This window comes from Pyrgilauda ruficollis, unplaced genomic scaffold (genome assembly GCF_017590135.1).
Source record: "Pyrgilauda ruficollis isolate IOZ18807 unplaced genomic scaffold, ASM1759013v1 scaffold67, whole genome shotgun sequence".
Taxonomy (NCBI): Eukaryota; Metazoa; Chordata; class Aves; order Passeriformes; family Passeridae; genus Pyrgilauda; species Pyrgilauda ruficollis.
In genome coordinates, this window is record NW_024528488.1 from 2,428,836 (window position 1) to 2,449,465 (window position 20,630).

The window sequence follows — 20,630 nt, forward strand, 5'->3', positions numbered from 1 at the left end:
CCCCGCGCGGCCGCCGCGGAGCCGCCTGGCCCGGCCGTACCTCACGGGCTCTGCGGTCATGACTCCGCCGCCGCTGCTCGGAGCGGAGCGGCCGCCCGGGCCGGGGCCGCGCTCAGGCGCTGGGCGCAGACAAAGCCACGGCCGCCGCCATCGCCAGCGCCGCCGCCATCTTATCGGAGGGAGCCCGAGGGGACCTGCCTCCTGCCGCCGTCCTCCTCCGCCGCCTCCCATTGGCTCACGGCCGCCCACAGCTATTTTCTGATTGGGCGGCGCCGCGCCGACTGTTGCTAGGGCAGTTTACGTCATCATCCCAACCTTCCCCGCGCTGATTGGCTGGGGCGGGGCTGACGTCACTCTGGCGTCATGGGCCCAAGCCCGTGACATCATTTCGTAACAAAGTGCACTGACACCTGTGCCCAGCAGGGGGCCCCAGCGCGCGGCTGCGGCCATGGCGGCGGGAGCCAGGCGCTGACACATCCCGGGGACGGACAGCGGGACAGGAGCCCGTGTCACACCGGGACAGGTGCCTGTGTCACACCGTCACACCGGGACAGGTGCCCGTGTCACACCAGGACAGGCAACACCTCATCGCCAGAGAGCCGCTGCCTTGGGCGGCTCTGCTACCTCGATCCAACCACGGCAGGTGAATCACAGCGTTCAGACACGTCACCCTTACGAACAGTAACACAGAGCAGATGCCCAAACTCCTACTAACAGCACCACAGCGACCCTCCTACACCATGAGGAGCCCCAGAACAACTCTCCTGCTCCACAAGGATCACCATGATCACCCTCCTCCTTCAACAGGATCACCAGAGTGATCCTCCTGATCTGTGGATCCCCAGAACCACCCTCAGCGTCTCCAGGGATCACCATCCTGACCCTCCTCTTCCATGGGCATCACCAGCAGGACCCTCATCCTCTGCAGGAACCAGCCCTGGAACTCCAAGCCCACAAGCAAGCTTGGGAGCAGAGTTCCCCAAGCACAAAGACAGAAGACAGGGATAACAAACCACACACAGGCTGAATATGAGCAACCCTGCCTGGGGCAGCTTCAGCCCAGCTTGGCTACAGCTTTTCCTTTTTGATCAGAAAACTCTAGATAAGGAAATGCATCACTGGCAGCTACACCTAAGTATGCCAGGACAATTTTGCCTGCTGGTACTAGCAGCTTCTACACTCCTGTCAGATGCTAGGACATTGTGAAAGGAGGAGCACTGGAAAGCAGCCCTCTTCAAGCTTTTGTGAGAAGATGACTGAACTCAGCAGGCTTCACCAGGTTCACCAAGGCCAGCACCACACAGAATCTGAAACAGGTGACAAGCATTAGCCACTTGCTGTAAAGAAAACCAGTTTTGAAAATTAATATCTTTTTCTGCAGAAACTAAAGAAAAAAAATGTACCTACTCACCTGGTTTCATAAAGCAATGTATGAAACATGAGAAAATACCCAAGCAAATCACCTCTAACACCCATTTCATCCTGTGATAATAGAATCAACAGCACTTTCACACTTCAGCACATCCAAGCTTACACATCTTCCAGGGAACTTCTCCAAACAGGTCTAAACACATCTTGCTTTAGAATGTAACATTTTACCCAAGAGCTACACCCTGTATCTGCTGAATTCAGTAACAGCAGAAAGCAGATTTAGCAGCAGCTTTGTTATCAAGCTCTGTCTCATGCTGGAGAAGACCAATCACTTGATTTTAGGGGGAAAAAAAAAAATCCATATTAACCAACTGCCACAAATTCCATTAAAAATTGAAAAAAGCCATTCTAGGTGCTCTGCCACCAGAGAGATGAAGGAAACAGGAAGCATTACCTAGTCTTAGCTCTGCATTAGGATCCCAACTGTGTGATTAAAGTAAGAACACAAAACATTCATTTTCCTCCTCAAGGGATTTAGTCAGCATTACCAACTAATATCCCACTGATTTAGAATAACATAGATTTATTACTATTGCTCTGTAATATTTTATTCTTTTACTGTTTCCTTGGGGAAGGTATTTGAAAGCAGTTGAAAAACCCAAATTTAATTGCCTCCAGTTCATAACTTCTATCTGAAGTCAGAGATGTAAAAGGAATCCTACTGTGAGAAAAGGTCGAGATAAGTAAAAAGGAAATAATGCTTCCATCTCCCAGCAATTACTCCAGAAGACAAAACCTGAGATTATCATGGAGTTGTCAAAAAAACAGATTGGAGAAGCACAGAATCATTTTGTAGAGTGAAATCTGTGAACAGGCAGATACTGAGTGCATCTGCAGGGAAACACTCCCCACCCAGCAGACCTGCACCCAGTTACACTTCCCCAGCACACAGGACCCTTCCTAGGGTAAAAGCAGGCAATGCCCTGATCCTCAGGGAAGAATGATGAGCAGGACTCCATTATATCAGAAGGCCCATTAATTACTTTATTATACCATATTGTTTTATACTATATTACACTACATCTAAACTGAAACTGAGCAAGAACTCAACTGAACCACATCTCGTGAGGGTCTCCTGACCGTCAGGACACAGCTTGTAGAGACTGGTCAAGAAAACAAAACAAATCCCTTCAGGTAAACAATCTTCCATAATGCATTCTACTTGTGCACAGACAAAGAAGCAGCAAATGAGATAAGAATTGTTTTGATCATTCTCTTCTCTGCTTCTCTCAGGTTCAGAGAACGTGAATCCCAAGCTCCAACAGCCTTGGCAGAGCTAGGATTCAGAGCTCAGCTTGCAGGACAAAGCACTGCAGAGTCTCATCACACCCATTGTTTCTCTTCATAATGATAGCAATTAGTTTTCTTAAGTACATATTACCCTACTTTTAAGGAACATGGCTGAAAGACATGTATAGCTATCAATTGACAAGAGGATATTTTAATAACTTGATGTGCTGCTGACCTAGAAATACAAACTACATATACATCTCTTTCATATTATTATCTGTGATAAAAGTAGCACAATTAATCCAGACCAATAAAAGGCTCTGCTTAAATTAATTTTGTAGGAATGATCAAGATCTGAGTCGTTAATTGGAACAGGTTATGTGCAATGAAACTCTCTATTTCTCAGACTAAAAGCATGATAAAACTGAAAACAGGTGATGCTCACTCGAGGGCCTGGGTTTGTTCTTCGTGTTGCTGTTGCTCTATTCCCCTTAGGAAAGTCCAAAGGAATGGTGTGGAGTCATTTGATCAGTGGTTTGTAGTTGAGAATTAAACCTTTCCAGCATGAGAAAACAGCAAACACCAAGGTCCAACACAGAAACCAAGTGCCAGTACTTTCTCAAATCCTTGGTGAGAATTATTTCTCACAGTAGATGAAAGCACTTTAACTTCTTAAATAATAACTTTTATTTTAACTTCTTAAATAATCTGATTTCAGTTTAAGTATTTTTCTATTACAGAATGGGCGTTTTTTAAAGCAAACTACCATAAACCACTGCCAACAGCCCCTGGAGGAACACTACAGACTGATCTTCTCTCCCAACCAAGTTTGGCTACAAGATGCCATGATCTGGCACCATCTGATGTCATGGGCAGCATATTCATTCAAACAAGCAGAAGCCATTCACACATCTGATTTTCTCTGGATGTTCAAGTGTTTTGAAGTTTAAGCTTTTATCAGTACTTCTAAAACTCCAACTTTGATTTGCTGGGAATCAAAAACTCCCTGCTATGCTTTCACACATTTTGAATAGGGCTCAGAACAAACCTGGCTGTACATTTTCTTACACTTCCAGTGGCTGTGACCATAAAAGCACCTACATTTTCCTCCTGAAGTCCCTAGCCAGCCATTATCTCATTCCTTGAGCATTGATGGCAACCCCCCTGCCTGCCAAGAGGCTGAACCTGTTCTTACCCTCATGGCTGAATCTTACCCTCATGGCCATCACCAGCAGGGGATTAATTAAAGTTATTTGCATGAGCACCAGGAACACAGCAGATGCAGAGCTGGGCACATCTTGCTGGAGGACTGGGCAGTTCTGACCCTGAAGAGCAGGTGCAGGAATGACCACTAGGCACCACTATCACAGAATTCCACAATGGTTTGTGTTGGAAGGGACATTAAAGCTCATCCCATGGGCAGAGACACCTCCCACTACCCCAGGCTGCTCCAAGCCCTGTCCAGCCTGGCCTTGGACACTTCCAGGGATCCAGGGGCAGCCACAGCTGCTCTGGGCACCCTGTGCCAGGGCCTCATGAAAATCACATTCTGTGCTGAACACTAAAATGGTTTGAAGGCAGGAACATCCAGTAAATTGTACATAATGCAAACCATTACACAGATTAATCCATTTAAATTTACTGTCTTGCCTTGCACTTAGTGCAGAGAGCTCCCTGAATTATTTCTCGCTATTATTCCAAAATATCTTCTCAATACACCACAGCTCCTTCTCAAAAGCAGAAAAAAGCAGCATTCACTGAGGCCAGCCCCATTACCAAAACCACAGAGTCCATTTTCAGCTGTAGAATACACCATTTCCTCCCTTTATCACAAGTGTTCTCTCACAGTGAGCTTTCAGGGCACTCCTGAGCTATTTAACGATTCCCTTTCTAAAGGAGATGTCCTCAGCAGTTCCCAGTTTCCCCACAGCAGATCTTGAATGCATTGCCCTGGCCACCTTTGTTCTACTGTAAGTAACCAGCCAGTGAGCTGCCAGTGCCCCTGGTGCCAAGCATCACCCTGGGTACCAACCAGAGCCAGCTGTTACCTCTCAACTGCTGCACAAGTCAAACCTTGCCAGAATTCATCTCCTCTAAACCTGCCACTGGTCCTTGCAAGCACTCCATCTTCTGCTCCACTACCACATCTGTTTCCTCCTCTATACACTTCAGTTTCAGTCTAGAGAGCAGAAAAACTGTTGGGAAAAAGGAGCATTATTTTCATCTCAGCATGGGAAAAAAAAAAAAAAAACAGGAAAATCCCAAACTCTCAACATCGTGGCCACCTCACGTGGAAGGTAAACATGAATTTAGCATTCACCTGCATGAGGTGTGACTGTTTAAACTTGTCAGTATGGAACTGGATGGTTTTAGGACAGAAGAAATTATAACTGGAAAAGTTTATGGGAAGCATTTTACCAGCTGGCAGGAAAACAAGCCACAGGTACAGCAGTGCTGAATTGTTTCAGGCAAATCTACAATGCTAACAAGATTCCACCTCCAGAAACATCAGGAGCTGATCTGTCTAGAACTCCAGGAATCCAAGATTTTCAGTGCACGACAGCTGTCAAAGACAAGCCAAAATCATGTAATTTTTATACTATCAGCTGGCTACATGAGCATCTCTCTAGTGCTGACATTCTGGGCTGTAATTCTCCACATAAACACGTACAGACTACTAATCCAGTCTACTCACCCATATTCAGGTTACTTACTCTGTACAGACAGGCTGTGATTAACATGTTGAAACAATAGTGGAAGAAAAGAGGTTGGTTTGTTTTATGTCAAAATTCAAAAGACACAGGAGCATGGATTAGACTAAAAAGTTTTATTGAAACTTGTCCAAAATCCAGTCAGGCACACAATTTAGGCTCATCGTTCTGTATGGCATAGAAAAATGCATCTCAACGAGTTGAAACATCAAACAACGAAATTAGCGACATTAAGGCACTTGAGATGTGTATTAATTCAGCAAAACTGCTTAAGTATAACATTCTGCTTGGAGTGATACAATCCCTTCTGAGGGTCAATTTCAAACATCCAGATTCCGTAACCCCTTGAGAGAGGAGAGGCAGGAGCAGGAGACAAAAGTCTCTCTGACTACGAACCTCTAAGGCCACCAGAGCCTATGGAAGGAAGTGTTACTGAATCAGGCTGCAAAGATTTCCTGTAGTACAACTGCTGAATTGCACAACAGTTTTTGCTGAGGCACAATGTCTTCCACTCAAGAATTCTTAAGGCAAAGTATCTTTGTGAGGTGAGAGAACAAAAGGGGAGAGCAAGCAGCACGTGCATTCAGTTGTAAGGCTATCAAGTGTGTCCTGGGGTAACAACGTTCATCCCAGGAGCAGACATCTCTGCCAAAGGATAAAAATGTGGAGAAAACTAGTGGAGAATGCAAGAACTTATATAGTGACTTATACAGTGACCACAAATCTGGCATCTGTTCATTTGCCAGGGCTCTAGGCAGTAACCTGAAAGCCAATTAGCAACTCTGAATTAATGCAACACATAGATAGTTACATTTGTATTTTTGGTTCGTATTTTTAAGAGCGTGAGTGTTGGCCAGTCTAAGAATTCTTTTTCTTGCTTTGAGTCAAAGTTTACAACTTAAACATTGCAGTTTCAGCATTTGGCAAAGAAAGATTTAACTAATTAATAACTCCGTTCTACATGTTGAAAACTCCCCCTTCGTCTGTGAAACAACCTCTTGCATCATACAGCAGTTGAGATCTCTTCTCAAAAATGAGACACAGCTCTAGGATATTCAATGGGACCTGGAGCATGCTCCAAGGGTTGCACACAGGCTGAAGGAAAAGATTTCCAGGTACATGAAGCTGTTTCCTCAACCACGAAAAGGCACGACAGAGAAGCTGCTGTCACCTGCTATGCACAAACAGGAAATAAGGTGATAATTCAAGGGAAAAAAAAAACCCCATGGTAAACAGATTATCCAAGTGAAATGAAAGTACCATTTCTAGTTAGTCCATGGAAATGTAGTTTTAAGCATTACGTTCTGAATTTTGCTAGAAGTAGAGCTGCTTAAGAAGATGTAAAGCTTATGAAAGAGAGATTGCATCTTAACACTCTGTGTCCTTCAGAGCAAATTGCTTGCTGTATTTAAGGCACTACATTGTCTTTGGTTCAGTGTTTAACTGTCTCAGTGTAAGCAGAGGTAGCACAAACCACACATGTTGAGCTCCTCATTCCACCACATCCAAGTTCAGAGCCACCACCTTCCTGATGTTACAGACTGGAATCCTTTAGCTCATTAGGAAACTGCAAAGAGCAAAATAACAAACATTCTTATTAATTTTGTAAGAAGCAAAGGTGTGCAACATTCCACTTAGCTTTTATAAATGCCAAGAAAAATCAGAGTGAGAAATGGGCCTGATGCTGCTACAACAAAAGTTGTAAAAAAAAACTTACTAAAAATGCATTGCTAATAACTCAAAACTAAAGACAATGATATTTTCCCTTCAAGAAAGTCAGCAGGACCATTGCAGAAACCAGAATAAAAGCAGTTATCAAATAGGGAATAATTTCAGCTGTCTTTTGCTCTTGAGGAAAGTCTTCAAAAAAACAACAGGTTTTATTATTAAGATATTTTTAAATGAGACCACATTTCTCACAGAGAAGGCATAATATCTGTCTGTGGGTTTAGCTTTATAGACAAATTCAGCTCATTGCAGATGGTGAGATCATTAGAAACTGGTCCTTTAACATGAACTTATTGCTTAAAAATGCATAAAAGCTAGCAAACATACCAAAGGTATCTGTATCAGTCAGACATATCTAGAAGTGGTCAACTAACAGTATTAGACTCCTTAAACAAGAAATCCCCAAATGTAGACAGCTTTAAAGCATCAGGCATCCTTCCTGGTCTCACAAAGAGGATTAATAATGAAGACGTATGAATATGGAAGAGAGAAAAATAGGAGGGAAAATACATTTGTTGGCAGTATAAACTAGCTGAGATATTCTGAAAATAGAAGTATTTTATAACATGCAATGGCATGCAAAGTAGAGTTTGCTTTGGTTAGACTGAAAAATCACGACATCCATGAAACACTCTTATTTCTGTGACTTTATCAACCAATATTGCCACTCTGAGAAACCAAGGGAGCATTTTTAGAGGAGTATTTCCTGCCAAATGAGCCAGCAGAGCTGCAGTGGTGTAGCTGCACCCCAAAGGCCAGGAGAGCAGGGGCTGCAGGGCCCAGCCTGACGTACCTGTAGGGGTAGCCGTGGTACTTGGATCTGAAGACAGACAGCAGCCAGCTGAAGAACAGCACCACCAAGCCAATGCCAGCAATGCACATAACTGCAAGAGATGCACAAGGAGAGGCGCTGATGGGACTGTTGCCCCTGCAAACACCTCAGTGACTCAGGTTTTCAAAGCCTTCTGCAATGTTTACAGATTTGGTCAGAACAGGGCTCTACTTGTGTCATTGAGAGATATAAATTAACACCAATGTTACGCCAATTTTATATAAATGCTTTGAGAAAAAGTCCCTTCTTCTCCCTCTTACTAGCAAAACACTGCAAAGCATCTTTATCTCTCCCCCTCTGCCAAAAGGATTTATCTTGCAGTTTGCTAAGCAACTCCAGAAACTGTCAAACATCCAAATGATTCTGTCAGCTTAGAGGTGGGGAGTGAACAAAACCCCCCAGTGCAAAAGCATTTCTGTTAAATGGTGTATCAAACACCCTCACTGAATATGCCTTTGCTCAGAGAGCAAACTATCAGTACTTACTTTTTCTTTTCCCCACATCCATGTCAGAAGTAGCAGCTTCGTGGAGAAGGACCATTCCTAAAGTAACTCCACCATCTACAAATGCTGTTTAAGGCTAACCAACAAAGTACAACAGATTCAAAACAACACTCCTAATCCCCTAAATTCAGCTCCCACACCATACCTGGGGCATTAAAACTCACTGGAAAAATCAAACACTTTCCAGCCAAATCAGCAACTATGGGGCAAAAAAAGAACAACTGAAAGACATTCATAACATCCGCTTTTAAGAGAAAATAAATGCAAAGCTTAAAATATAAACTGGAAAATCTTCAGGCAGAATGAAAAACATGCATTATCTCAGCAGCATTCCTTCCCAGAGAGCTTGGTCTACTCCTACTGCTGTTCTCCACTGGAAAATGCCCAAAAGAATTCAGCTTCTGCATTCACTCAGCCAAGAGAACAAATAAAACACATGCAGTATTTAGTCCAACATCCAAGGCTGCCTTTCAAGTGGCAATACTTCTTTTCTAATTCTTCAAATTTAAAAAAATAAAGATCATAAAACTAAAGAAGCACAGACAACACAAAAGGCCTGATATTTGCCAAGAATGAATCCTTGCAAAGCAAAGTAGTGAATCCAGTGGAATGAAAGACAGAATTCCCAAAGATTTCATTCCATTTCACTACTAATGTCCAGTCCCAAGTCTCCTCCTGAAAGGAAAAATTCTTATCATTGACTGCATCAGGACCTTCAGGAATCTTTCAGTTTCAGACACAGCCCACCTTCAGCATAGGAGGAAAGTGACCTGAACCCATAGAAACCTCACCAAATTTAATAATTTAAAATGTCTCCAGCAATGGGTGGGTTGGGTCTGATGGATAGCAATAACACAAATGAACATCAACAAAAAGTTTCTACTTTGAATTTGACCAAGTGGATCAAAAATACAGTAACAGAAAAAGATCAGAAGTTTTCATCCAAGGGCCTGTTTTAAATTTAAAACATGAAATACAAGAAAAGGTCCTTAATAAAAAATAAAGGAATGCTGATACGGGTGACAAGACACAGAAGAAAAGTTCCAGCCAGAAATGACTAAAGTAACAAATGGTGGATCAAAAACATACATGTGGGGAAAAAATGGGAGAAATGCATGGGAGACAACCAGAACATGGGTAAGGTATTATTAAGATCCCAAAGAAGCATTTTTTGTACAAATGAGGAAAGTAAAAGCTCTCAATCTGAAAATTTCCACTTGCCTTTCTTGACAGCATGGCAAAATCCTGCATCGTTAGTAGGAACAAATGGTAAGATAAGAAGGTAAGCAAAGAAAAAAAAGATCAGTGATAGAGGAATGAATTCAACATCAAAGCAAGAAATAAGTGACACTGAAAAGAGACAGGCACAGAGAAACAGGGAGTATCCTGAAGAATCTTCTGATTCCAAAGAGATCCACAACTTTAGGGATGTATTCTGCTTGGTACTTAAACAAGAAAGTGAGAAAGCAGTAAATATTTTCCTAGTCAACTTAAAGATCAGAGGCACAGGAAAAGCTCAGCTGGCAGTGCAGAAAGGTTTTACAAGCTTCTGCATCAGTGTTAGGTGGCAATTAAAGCCATGACAAAGCACCACTGAAAAGGCAGCAACATTTGCTGACCAAAAATCTGTCACCAACCACATGCCTCTCCCAGGAAGGATACTGAACAGCAGAACTATATGTGTTTCTGCCACAAACTGGGCTTGGCTGCTTCCATGGATATAATTCTGTAAGAGACAAAGAGTAATTAGATTTAGAAAAGACTGGAGACAACTTTGACATGATTAACAACAGCTACAGAGCCTGGAACTGGGGTTTACATTGTATTTTTTTCAGGAGAGAGCAGAAGTTGGAATATGAACAATTTCAGCTGCTGATCACTGATTTTTGGGGGAGCTGCAACAGAAGCAAAGATCCTTCTTCTATTTATTACCATGCACAATCAGCCTCATTCAGATTACAGCAAGTGCAAAAGCAGCTACAACCTTTGTGGTCCAGATTCTCAGTCCAGCTGAGCAAAATACCACAAGATTAGTCCCTCCTGCATCCTAATGTGATCCCAATCTGATCCATTCCCTGACTGAGATTCTTAGGTTGTGTACACTGCTGCTTAGCTCAGGGGTAATCCCTTCAATCTCTGTGTGAACCTGACTCACTTGCCTCCAGAACCAAGCATTTGGAATCTTTTTCACTTCTGGGTTAACAGAAAAATTGAAATTTGTGAAAAAATACCATTTTTAATCCCTATGGGACAACCTATAATGGCTATGATGTCATATCTAAGTAGGAAAAAAAAGTTTTATCCACTTCCTACAGAAGAATACAGAGGGCCTGCCCCATCTAACCAGGCACAAAAGGACATTTCCAAATTTTCAAATTAATTCCCTGAGTAAAACCATGAGAAAAACCAGTATGTGATGTGTAAGCACCTGAGCAGATGCAATGCTCTCAGAACACTGTGACTACTTTCAGTTTGTCTCTTCTAGAGCAGTATATTTGAAATAATGTCAAAGAAATGTTTTCCCAAGAAAGAGACTTCATAAATCTGAGGTCACTGGATATTAACTTACTTCAAGAATCTTGAGGAAAGATGGTTTTACATGGAACTCATTAGATGAGTGTGTGAGTTAACAAGACCAGGTTAAAACATAATTGCCAGGCTCAGCAACAGGAATTTTAGCATCTAAGACTCAACCCTTTATTGTGCTGTAAGCAATTTAGAACTATCACATCCCTTCATCGTTGGAGATACAACACATGTGCAAGACATGTTGATTTGCCTTGCTCACTGCAGGAGAGGTTGGTCTCACCCACAAAGAGAGAAGCCAAAAGCAGAATTTGCGCCCTGGTTTGTCTCTTAGTATCAGCCTTATTCTGCAGAAAAGAAAATGAAGGCAACACTCACCACTTGTCCCGTGTGGGGATTCTTATGAGCATAGGGAGGGCCTCTGATGTGGTTCCACATCTGGCCTGATGTCATTGCTAACACAAAACACTGAAAAGGAAAGAAGAAATGCTATTTAATAAGGATTCTCTTTTCTTTTAAATTTATCCTGATATCTTTTCACTTCATACCAAAATGTACTGGTTTGGAACACAGGCTAAGAATTGTCCCACTCTATCTTCATAAAAAAGGCACCTAATCAAGCATTCAGTGAGCTGAAGGGACTAAGCTCACATAATGTTAGCAATCTATGAAAAAGCAAAGCTAACTGAACCTCATTTTCCACTACCAGTTTTAGGAACATTGAAATACAGAAGCTTTTGAAAACCTGAACTGCTACAAAACTCAGTATTACAGGGAAACCAAAATCATGATGACTCACCAGAGCAGCAAAGGCCCAGCCAGTTTTGTTGTAGAGAAAATCCAGATTGCTGCCCCGCAAATACACGAGGCCTCCGATGACAGCCAGCAGCAACCCCAGCATCAAGGGTCCAGCATAGTTTGGTGGCCTTATCACACGGATCTGAACACAGGACAGTGGAATTATTTTCTCTCAGTAGGATTAGACATTATACCTGCACTCCTGCTAAAAAACCCCACAACAGTGAGTGGAAAAACTATGGCATACACATTTTCTAGGTAATAAATCTGACTCGGGAAGTAAGCAATGCTTCTTCCACCAATATTGTAACTTCAGCTTTACACAACTTTACCCTGTTCAAAAATTCAGAGATTGTTTTTCTTCCACAGGAACAGAGAGCAAGAAGGAAGGACATGAGTTTTACCATCTACTCAAATACAGCATTACACAAAATACCAGCACAGAGGCTGTAAGGAAATTGAAAGATGCAGTCATGAGTCTGAACTAGATTTTGTAGATGAGCTCTTTAGAGCAGCTCAGGAGGCACAGAACATAAGTGATGTTCCCCAGCCAGCCCCGCACAGGGGATGCTGAGGAAAGGGGTGCTAGCCCTGCACAGGGAGTGCTGGGGAAAGGGGTGCTGGTCCTACACAGGGAGTGCTGAGGGAAGGGGTGCTGGCCCTGCACAGGGAGTGCTGAGGGAAGGGGTGCTGGCCCTGTACAGGGGTGCAGAGGGAAGGGGTGCTGAGGAAAGGTGTGCCGGTCCTGCACAGGGAGTGCTGGGGAAAGGTGTAATAGCCCTGCACAGGGAGTGCTGAGGGAAGGGGTGCTGGCCCTGCACAGGGAGTGCTGGGGAAAGGGGTGCTGGTCCTACACAGGGAGTGCTGAGGGAAGGGGTGCTGGCCCTGCACAGGGAGTGCTGAGGGAAGGGGTGCTGGCCCTGCACAGGGGTGGTGAGGGAAGGGATGCTGGCCCTGCACCGGGAGTGCTGGGGAAAGGGGTGCTGGCCCTGCACAGGGAGTGCTGAGGGAAGGAGTGCTGGCCCTGCACAAGGAGTGCTGACCCTGCACAGGGGTGCAGAGGGAAGGAGTGCTGGCCCTGCACAAGGAGTGCTGGCCCTGCACAGGGGTGCAGAGGGAAGGTGCCCAGACTCACGTGCACGTCTGTCCTGTCGGCCACCCAGCGTGCCAGCTGCTCCGCCGCGAAGCCGCGCACCTGCAGCTCGTAGGTGTCCCCCCGCTTGGGCTTCCCCTTGGCAGGGAAGTTAATGAAAGTGGGGGCAGAATTCATGTTCAGCTGCAGGGAGAGAGTTCACAGAGGATATAGCCTATGAAAGGATTATTTGGTAACACTATTCTACACTATTTCTGGCTTGCAATATTGTTACTGAATCAGGAAAGTTAGCTCTTTGATTTAATGGCCATGACTTTTTTAAAAAACCAATAGGCAGCACACAGCTTGCAGTTCTATATTTCATGCACTTTTTTTTTGAATCTGTTTCTTCTCCAAATACTACTTTTGGTAAAGAAATCTGCGAAATAGCAATATATGAGTCTAAAATATGGCCTTCTAGAAAGGCCACAGCTTGATGAATGCATTTTTAACGCAACACTAAGGAAAAAAATTAACAAGAGTAATAAAAAGACATCTCTTTTCAACTCTCCAGTTCAAAAGCTTCCATTTAATAAAGTATTACTGCCTAAACTGTGTGGCTGTTAAATAGAGATTAGTACCTCTTAAAAAAAAGTTAACATCTGCAAGACTGTAATGAACTATTAATGTGACCTACAATTTCAAGTGTACATGGAATGTTCTCACAGCTGGAGAACAAAAAAAATGTGATCACGCAATGTTAAAAGAAGAGAAAAATGGCTGGGTACTTGAAAAGAAATACCAAAAGCCTAATTTATCATTCTCTAGTCATCTAAAAATTGTAATAGCTGCTCCTAATGACATCAGTGCTTTCTATCTTGCCTCTTCACGTACCACAGAAGAATTGCATTAAGAATTATACCAGAAGTTATTACAGGAGACAAACTCGGGGAAAAAAAGTCAAAGAAACCAATTCACTCCTTTTACCTATTCCACATCTGTCAGTTCTGTTAATATTCTTACCAACATGCTCAGGCCATCTTTCTTTCAAGAGTGACAGCCTTTAACTTTTCATTCCTTTGTTCAATGTAACACTAAATTATTTAACATCTTTACCTTCTTTCCCAAAACCCAAACTAAAAACAACATTAGAAGAGAAAAAGACATTACCATCTGAAACACGTCTGAGCCTTCGTCAAAATCCACCATAGCAAAAAATATCTTGTTGGTAAATGCACTGGAATACCTCCAGGAGTTTGCCAGAATCTGGTATTCCTCATCAGCTTGTCTGGAAAACACACCAAGTGAGAGGCTGTGGCATGGCTTTGTCCACAGCAATTGTGCAAGTTGTAAAGCAGCTGTGCCCACCCACCCCATCCATGGGTGCCTCCCACACCCACCCCATTAATTTTCTAGGGTTCAAAAGAAAGTTTAAGTGTTAATGAAATAATTTAAGCACAGACGCTCTTCTACCTACACTTCTTCTACACTTTTCTTCAGGGAAAGCATTTGGCACCTGCTTTTTTAAATGGAAGGGCAAGATTTGTTGAGTCCACAAACGCAAGCTGAGGTAGTTTCTAACTGAAAAGTGAACTGGAACTCAGCTGCTCAGGATTTGCCAGTCCACAGAGCACCAAAATGTGGCCAGGTGTACTCTTTCTTCCAGGTCATAGGGTGGGAAACCAAGAATTTCAAGGGACCAGGTATAAAAATCACCCTTGCAGAACTCTGCCACCTCCAGATTAATAAAGAAAAGCTATAATATGGTTAAGGAGCCAGAATATTGGAATTGTAAATAAGTGCCAAGCAATATATTAATTAAGAACAACATTTAAGCTCCATGGCCAGCAATAATTCTACAACATTTCTTCAGCAGCTTATGCCAGGAAAGTTGAGCTTTCACTGTGTCTTTCTCCAGAGTAAACACTGTTTCTGCAAAGGGAACAGTGGATTATTTTAGGAGGGAGATAAAACTGAGGATTATGTTTCCTCACAAACACATTACACACATATTCCCACACATTACATTGCAAAGCCAATCCTTCTGTAACTCGCCCATGCATATTCCCCCCACCTGTGTCAAAGTGCAACCCTGCTCTTAAATTTAGTGTCCTACAAAGCATCAGATGGCTTTCAAGTTCTAATTTAGGACTGAAGGAGCTCATACTTGCACACAACACACTGTCTGTGAGGCTGAAGGGCAGTGAACATCACAATCACTGAGTAGTTCCTGGGAGGGGCCTTCACCAGGCGCCGGAATTTGTCTCCGTTCATTCGGATCACGGATCTCTTACTGGCCCACTCCATCAGCTGGTTCACTTTTTCTGATAGCACCATCTGAAAATGGTAACGAAACACTATTATTTTGGGGTTTTTTTTCAGTCTCACAGTACAGTCTTAGGTTTTAGATTTGATGCAACAAATATCTGCACTGCTTTCCACGACGCCACCCAGGTGATGTGATACTGCAAGGCATTCACAGGAGATGTGACAGTCATGTTAACTTCATTAACTTCAGCCAGCCAGTAACACACAGAGCTTTAAGCACTCAGCATGACCAGGCTGGTGAAGACCCTCAGCTCAGCAGCCCCTCCTCAGAGCAGCTGCAGGATTTCTTTCAGCTGTACCAACCACCTCCATCCCCTCCACAGCCTTTTTGCTAGACTAAGCATCAAACTGTTTCAGCTTTCAAAAATTGCGGCAGTGGAATCAACACCACAGATGGAACCAACCTCAATATTTCATTTTCAGCACTGCTGGAAAAAAAAGAACCATAATTCGGAATATATTTGAAAAACTCAGAAGTGCTCAACACTAAAATATTCCTTAAAAAGGAGACAATCAATTCTAGAATATTATAAGAAAAGGCATTAGTTTGACAAACTCACAAATGTTACATTTATCATAAAGCACTTCTCTACTCATTAACACCCTTCTTCAGATAAATATCTTAAAGGAAACCACCACAATATATCCTGAATTGGAAGGGAGCCAGTAAGAGCATCAAAGTCCAACTCCTGACCGTGCACAGGGCAGCCCCAAGAATCTCGCCATGACGATAATAATAATAATAATAAATTATTCTTCCCTGACTTATAACTGACACAAGTATACACGCTTATATAGGATGTCTCTAAACCCTGCAGGTCAAGTGCGTGGAATTAAGTTGCACCTTAGCGACTACAACCACTCATCCTCCCTCCAGCAAATCCCTTACACTAGGAAGACAACACCCGTACAGTGCTCCTAACAAGAACCGAAGAACCTGGAAGCACCTTCCCTCCCTGCGGGCTCCCCTCAGGGCCGGCCGAACCTCAAGGCGGGTCCCCGGGGTGAGGCCAGGCCCCCCCGCCGTGCCCCGGCCGGTCCTGCCCTCATCCCACTCAGCGAGAACCCGCCCCGGCGCAGCGCGGGGGCTCCGAGCGAGTCTCACCTCCTTCCGCCTCTGCCCCGCGGCGCCGGGCCCGCCACATCCCGCCAGCAGCAGCAGCGCCAGCGCCAACAGCGGCACCGGCAGCGCCGCCATGGCCGCCCCGCTCCGCCCGCCCCGCCGGCTGTGAGGCCCCGCCCACGAGACGGCGATTGGCGGAGGCGCCGGCTCGAGAGTCCCTGCCTGCCTTCGATTGGCTGAGCCTGAGGGAGCGCGGCGAGCTGGAGCCGTGCCATTGGTGAATCCCCGAGGGGAGGGCGGGGCGAGCCCTGAGGGAGGAAAGTGCGGCGGAGGCTGCGGGCGCCTCAGAACGCTCCCGGCGCTCAGGGAGCTCTGCAGATCCCCCAGACACGGGCTCCGGGCGCAGGTCACACGGTGTTGCCCCCTAAGACACCGGATTCGCTAGCCGGTGTGCAACAAGCCAATAATCACACACTCCGAGATCGATTTATATCACAGTTGTGCAAGCCTTGAGTGTTCAGCGGTGTTCCATAAATCAAGCATGCCAACTCTCAAAACTTTTTGCTGTTTATAGGTTTTAACAAAGGAGTTTCACTGGGTACAAGTAATGTAGTTCTCTTATTAATTAGTATTCTGTCTCCTATTGGTCGATGCTTCTCTTTGCTTCCCATACTAATTAGAGCACAGGTTGTGACTTTCTCTTCTTTTTGGTCAGCGGGTTGGCGGTCGTGGTCTGCCCCTGCTGGAATTCCCTTTCACCAGTTACAACTGATTTCAGCCCAGTTGCTGAGTTGGCTTTGTTAGTGTCTTCCTTATTGTGGGAGTTCTGCAAAATGTCCTTGAGGGCCATAAATTCTGCATTCTTTGTGTCCGTGATCAGTGGCACATCCTCCTTCCCCAGCTTCCCCTAAGCCTGAGGTAATTGAAACATGTCAAGCCCTAAACTTTAACAAGGCAGTTCTACCAAAAAGTAATTTTTTTCCAACATCTGGACGTCACTTAGAGCTTGATACCTGCTGTTTCATGGATTAAATCTCCTTCCTTGTTGATTAGGCTAGAAAGTTCACAAAGATCAAACATCAAAGAACATCTTTTCTCAAGAAAATTTTACATAATCCACATTTTGAAACAACACGAATGCTTGCAGATGGGTTTTGAGTGTCTCCAAAGAGGGGGATTCCACAGCTTGCCTAGGCAGCTGTTCCGGTGCTCTGCCACTCTCAGTGTAATGAAGTTCTCCCTCTTGCCTCAGACACATGCTTCATGTTATACATACACGCTGTAAATTGCTGGGTAGCGTGTTACAAATATTGTTAAAATCCAAATGCACAGGGGAATGCCTCAGCACGTGTGTGCTGGGTTAAGGCTCTGCTGCAGAATCGCCAGGGAAAGATGAGGATTTACTCACGCTTCAGGTTTTATTTTTAAATTATTTCTGATTCCTATTTGCACTGAAATCCCAGATTTTTTTCAACTCGGCCCTTTCGCAAATTTAAGTCAACCCACTCAGCGAGAAAAAAAAAAAAAGTGGTGTCAGAAGTGGGATTCGAACCCACGCCTCCATACGGAGACCAGAACACCCAAACCCGCCGCGGGAAGGCGCGGAACGCCTTGAGTCTGGCGCCTTAGACCACTCGGCCATCCTGACACTGCGTCTGCAGTCCCGTTCGGGATACACTTAGCACTGTCGTCACGGTCGTAGTCGCCTCTGTATTCCGTGACCCTTCACGGAGAGCCCGTCTGTACCCAGGAGGTGCAGGAGAGCAGCCAGGGAACGGCCAGCTCAGCTCGGCCCGGCCGCGGAGCTCTGCCGCAGCGAGGAGGAGCCCGGCGTTACCCACAGGCCCTTGCCGTGCCGCCACTTCCGCCGCGACCATTTTGTTCTTCACTGGCGTCAAGGGTACGCGCTCGGCTCTCATCATGTTCCCGCTGACCAGGGCCGCGCAGAGCCTCGTCGGTAAGCACAGGGGCGGCTCTCGGGGTGTGGGGGGTTCCTCAGGGGGTCTCCCCGGTTTGTGCCCTCCCCTGTGCGGACTGTCCCTCAGCCCCCGACTCTGTGCACCGGGGACGGTGAGGGCACCTCAGGGGCTGCGGGCGGCTCTGGCGTCCTTCGCCTCCCGCTTTTCTAATTTATTTCAGACTTTTTTTATCTCCTAGTTGCTTTTTGGTATAGGACTGCTTTCTTTGGTGCTTTCTTTACCTAGTACGTTTGTGCCCTCCCTGTGCGGACTGTCCCTCAGCCCCCGACTCTGTGCACCGGGGACGGTGAGGGCACCTCAGGGGCTGCGGGCGGCTCTGGCGTCCTTCGCCTCCCGCTTTTCTAATTTATTTCAGACTTTTTTTATCTCCTAGTTGCTTTTTGGTATAGGACTGCTTTCTTTGGTGCTTCCTTTCCCTAGTACGTAAAGGCACATTCTGGCCTTTACGTGCGGTGGCGAGGGGCGGTCAATAGCCAGCCTTAAAGTCAAGGTTAGAGTCAGCCCTTCAGTCACACAGACCCCTCTGGTCCTGCGGCACGATGTGCCTCTCCCGAGGTGCGCGCACCTGAAATAAATGTGTCTCCCTAGACATTTTTTGTGTTTAAAAAAATGCCTTGTGCCGTGTTACAGAGCATGCGAGGGATGCAGTAACATGTAGTAACCTTCTCTAATCACGGTTGGGTAAAAATGCAAACCATTGACCTAAGGCTGAAAAGTTTTATTTTGTAATATCTTTATGCACACATCACCCTCTCATCAAATGCTTTGTACACAACTAATGGGCAATCTGGCTTTTGTAGCTGTTGCTTTGATTTTTCACTGTTGCCTTCTCTTTAATAAGTGTACCTTTTATAGTGTACACTTATAATGTACGTCATCTAAAGATATCATGGTGTTATTTTTTTCTCTATTATTTATCTCATGCCCACGGGTTATTTCAGTTTCCTTCCTCCACTCCCTTCAAAAATCCCAAGGGAATGAGGCAGGTGTTACCCACACCCACTACCTGCAACCCCTTAATTTGATGGTGAGCTTCATCCTGACATTGCTTGGGTACATGTACTGCCAGGATAGATATTTGCATATAGAAATCTAAAAATGCAAGAACTAAACAAAATATTTTATTAGAGAAACAGTAATACCAAAGAAAACATTTTTTTTTAAAAAAAGTTACATTAGGGGATTTTTTTTTTACTGGAATTAGACTTAAGGAATAACTTTCTAGAGGGAAATTGAGAGAGCTGAAAAAAATTAAAGTATTTTGTATATCCTGCGTTTTGGAGTAATTCCAGAGTTCTAAATCCAAATTAATATTTTTCCAGCATTTTTAGTCTTTTAACACTAACACTTGCCTCTCTGTTGGTGGGAGATGAGGAGTGGGAATGGTTTGAGCCTAGCTTTGAGTTGATTTCTGTACTTGTTAACACTCCCCAGCTCGTGGCATCCAGCACACTGCAGTCAGACAAGCTCATCGCAAGCACGAGCTGACCTTCCACGATAAGTACGGAACCATGGTCCTCCTTGGTGGAGCTGCCATGTTCACTGCTGTCTGGGGCTATGTAAGTTGGTTTTGTCACCACTCTCTTGTGACTCCAGCTGCAGGCTTTAAAAGTGTCAGTTTTGCCTGTTCGAAATAAATTCGGTGGTCAGAATTTAGGAGCTTCTTACATAAGCAGATAGTGATGTGATAGAGGGGAAAGTTCTTTTAAAGGCCAGCTTGAGTTTGAGTTGTTACTCAAATTTCTGCATCAGACTGTTGCCTGGTTTGACAATGTATCAGAAATACAAGTGTTCTCAATTTTACTTGGGATGTCAAACCTCTACAGGTACAGCTTTCAGCAGCAAAACCTCTAGATGAAAATACCAATATGGTGGTGGGGTTTTACATTCCAGATTCTTTCTTCTACAGTTGGGTATTTCGAAATAGAAAACTGAAACACTATTCAATATAAATATATTCTACTTCTTTAATTAGAAAGCTAATGAGATGTCGTGTTCTAATAACAAGAAATCTGAGCTGAAAACAATAAAAATAACCCCATGTCCAAAGCTTTCTTTGATTTCAGAATTAATAATCTTGGGTTTTATCCCTTTACAGGTGCTCACAACGCTGAAAATTGAGTGGGGCTTTTCACCTGTTGGCAGAGTGGCTCCAAGCGAATGGAGGGAGTGACAGCCTCTGCTTCTAATGAACTGGTCTGAACTTTCACTGAGAAAATGGTCATGTAGTGGCATTTGTTCCCTGATTTCCACTTGGACAGTGGCATTCCTGATCTAATAAACATAACTAGAAACCTGTCTGGCTCTTCCAGGTTTCCTCTGTGCTCTGCTTCTGCTGAAGTATAAGAAATAGTGTAAAAACTCCCAAGTAATTTTACACAGTCCCAGGTGTTGTTGTAAAAATCACTGGTGGATAAAGGACAAGTCCA

General features: G+C 44.4%; 3 protein-coding genes and 1 non-coding gene across 6 annotated transcripts in view; 1 reads left to right on the plus strand and 3 right to left on the minus strand.

Moving 5' to 3' along the window:
- The window catches only part of ATRX (ATRX chromatin remodeler), a 67,587-nt gene extending 67,360 nt beyond the window's left edge, over positions 1-227 (minus strand). For both annotated transcript variants that reach the window (XM_041484633.1, XM_041484630.1), the window contains exon 1: positions 41-227. Coding sequence is in view for 1 of the 2 variants with exons in the window: in XM_041484630.1 (XP_041340564.1) it covers positions 41-60 (20 nt within the window). In the remaining variant the exon portion in view is untranslated. The remainder of the gene's footprint in view (positions 1-40) is intronic.
- Positions 228-5,473: 5,246 nt separating this feature from the next.
- Positions 5,474-16,398, minus strand: MAGT1 (magnesium transporter 1). 2 transcript variants are annotated; one of them, XM_041484737.1, is made up of 10 exons: positions 16,265-16,398; positions 14,999-15,168; positions 14,002-14,119; positions 12,895-13,035; positions 11,761-11,901; positions 11,340-11,429; positions 10,098-10,161; positions 8,418-8,492; positions 7,894-7,984; positions 5,474-6,939 (listed from the first exon to the last, which is right to left on the minus strand). In XM_041484737.1, the coding sequence occupies exons 1-10, from the start codon at positions 16,355-16,357 to the stop codon at positions 6,924-6,926; spliced, it is 999 nt and encodes a 332-aa protein (XP_041340671.1). In that variant the 5' UTR covers positions 16,358-16,398; the 3' UTR covers positions 5,474-6,923. The 2 variants fall into 2 exon arrangements, with proteins under 2 accessions (XP_041340671.1, XP_041340672.1); XM_041484738.1 differs by lacking the exons at positions 5,474-6,939; positions 7,894-7,984; positions 8,418-8,492 and adding an exon at positions 8,032-8,065 and having other exon boundaries at positions 10,055-10,161.
- A 1,355-nt stretch (positions 16,399-17,753) lies between these two features.
- TRNAL-CAA lies at positions 17,754-17,870 on the minus strand. The gene is made up of 2 exons: positions 17,833-17,870; positions 17,754-17,799 (listed from the first exon to the last, which is right to left on the minus strand). It is a non-coding gene; the product is annotated as a tRNA-Leu (tRNA).
- On the plus strand, positions 17,802-20,499 carry LOC121362870 (cytochrome c oxidase subunit 7B, mitochondrial). The gene is made up of 3 exons (XM_041484773.1): positions 17,802-18,179; positions 19,636-19,760; positions 20,300-20,499. Exons 1-3 carry the CDS (start codon positions 18,143-18,145, stop codon positions 20,372-20,374), a joined length of 237 nt encoding a protein of 78 aa, XP_041340707.1. The 5' UTR covers positions 17,802-18,142; the 3' UTR covers positions 20,375-20,499.
- Positions 20,500-20,630: the final 131 nt, after the last annotated feature.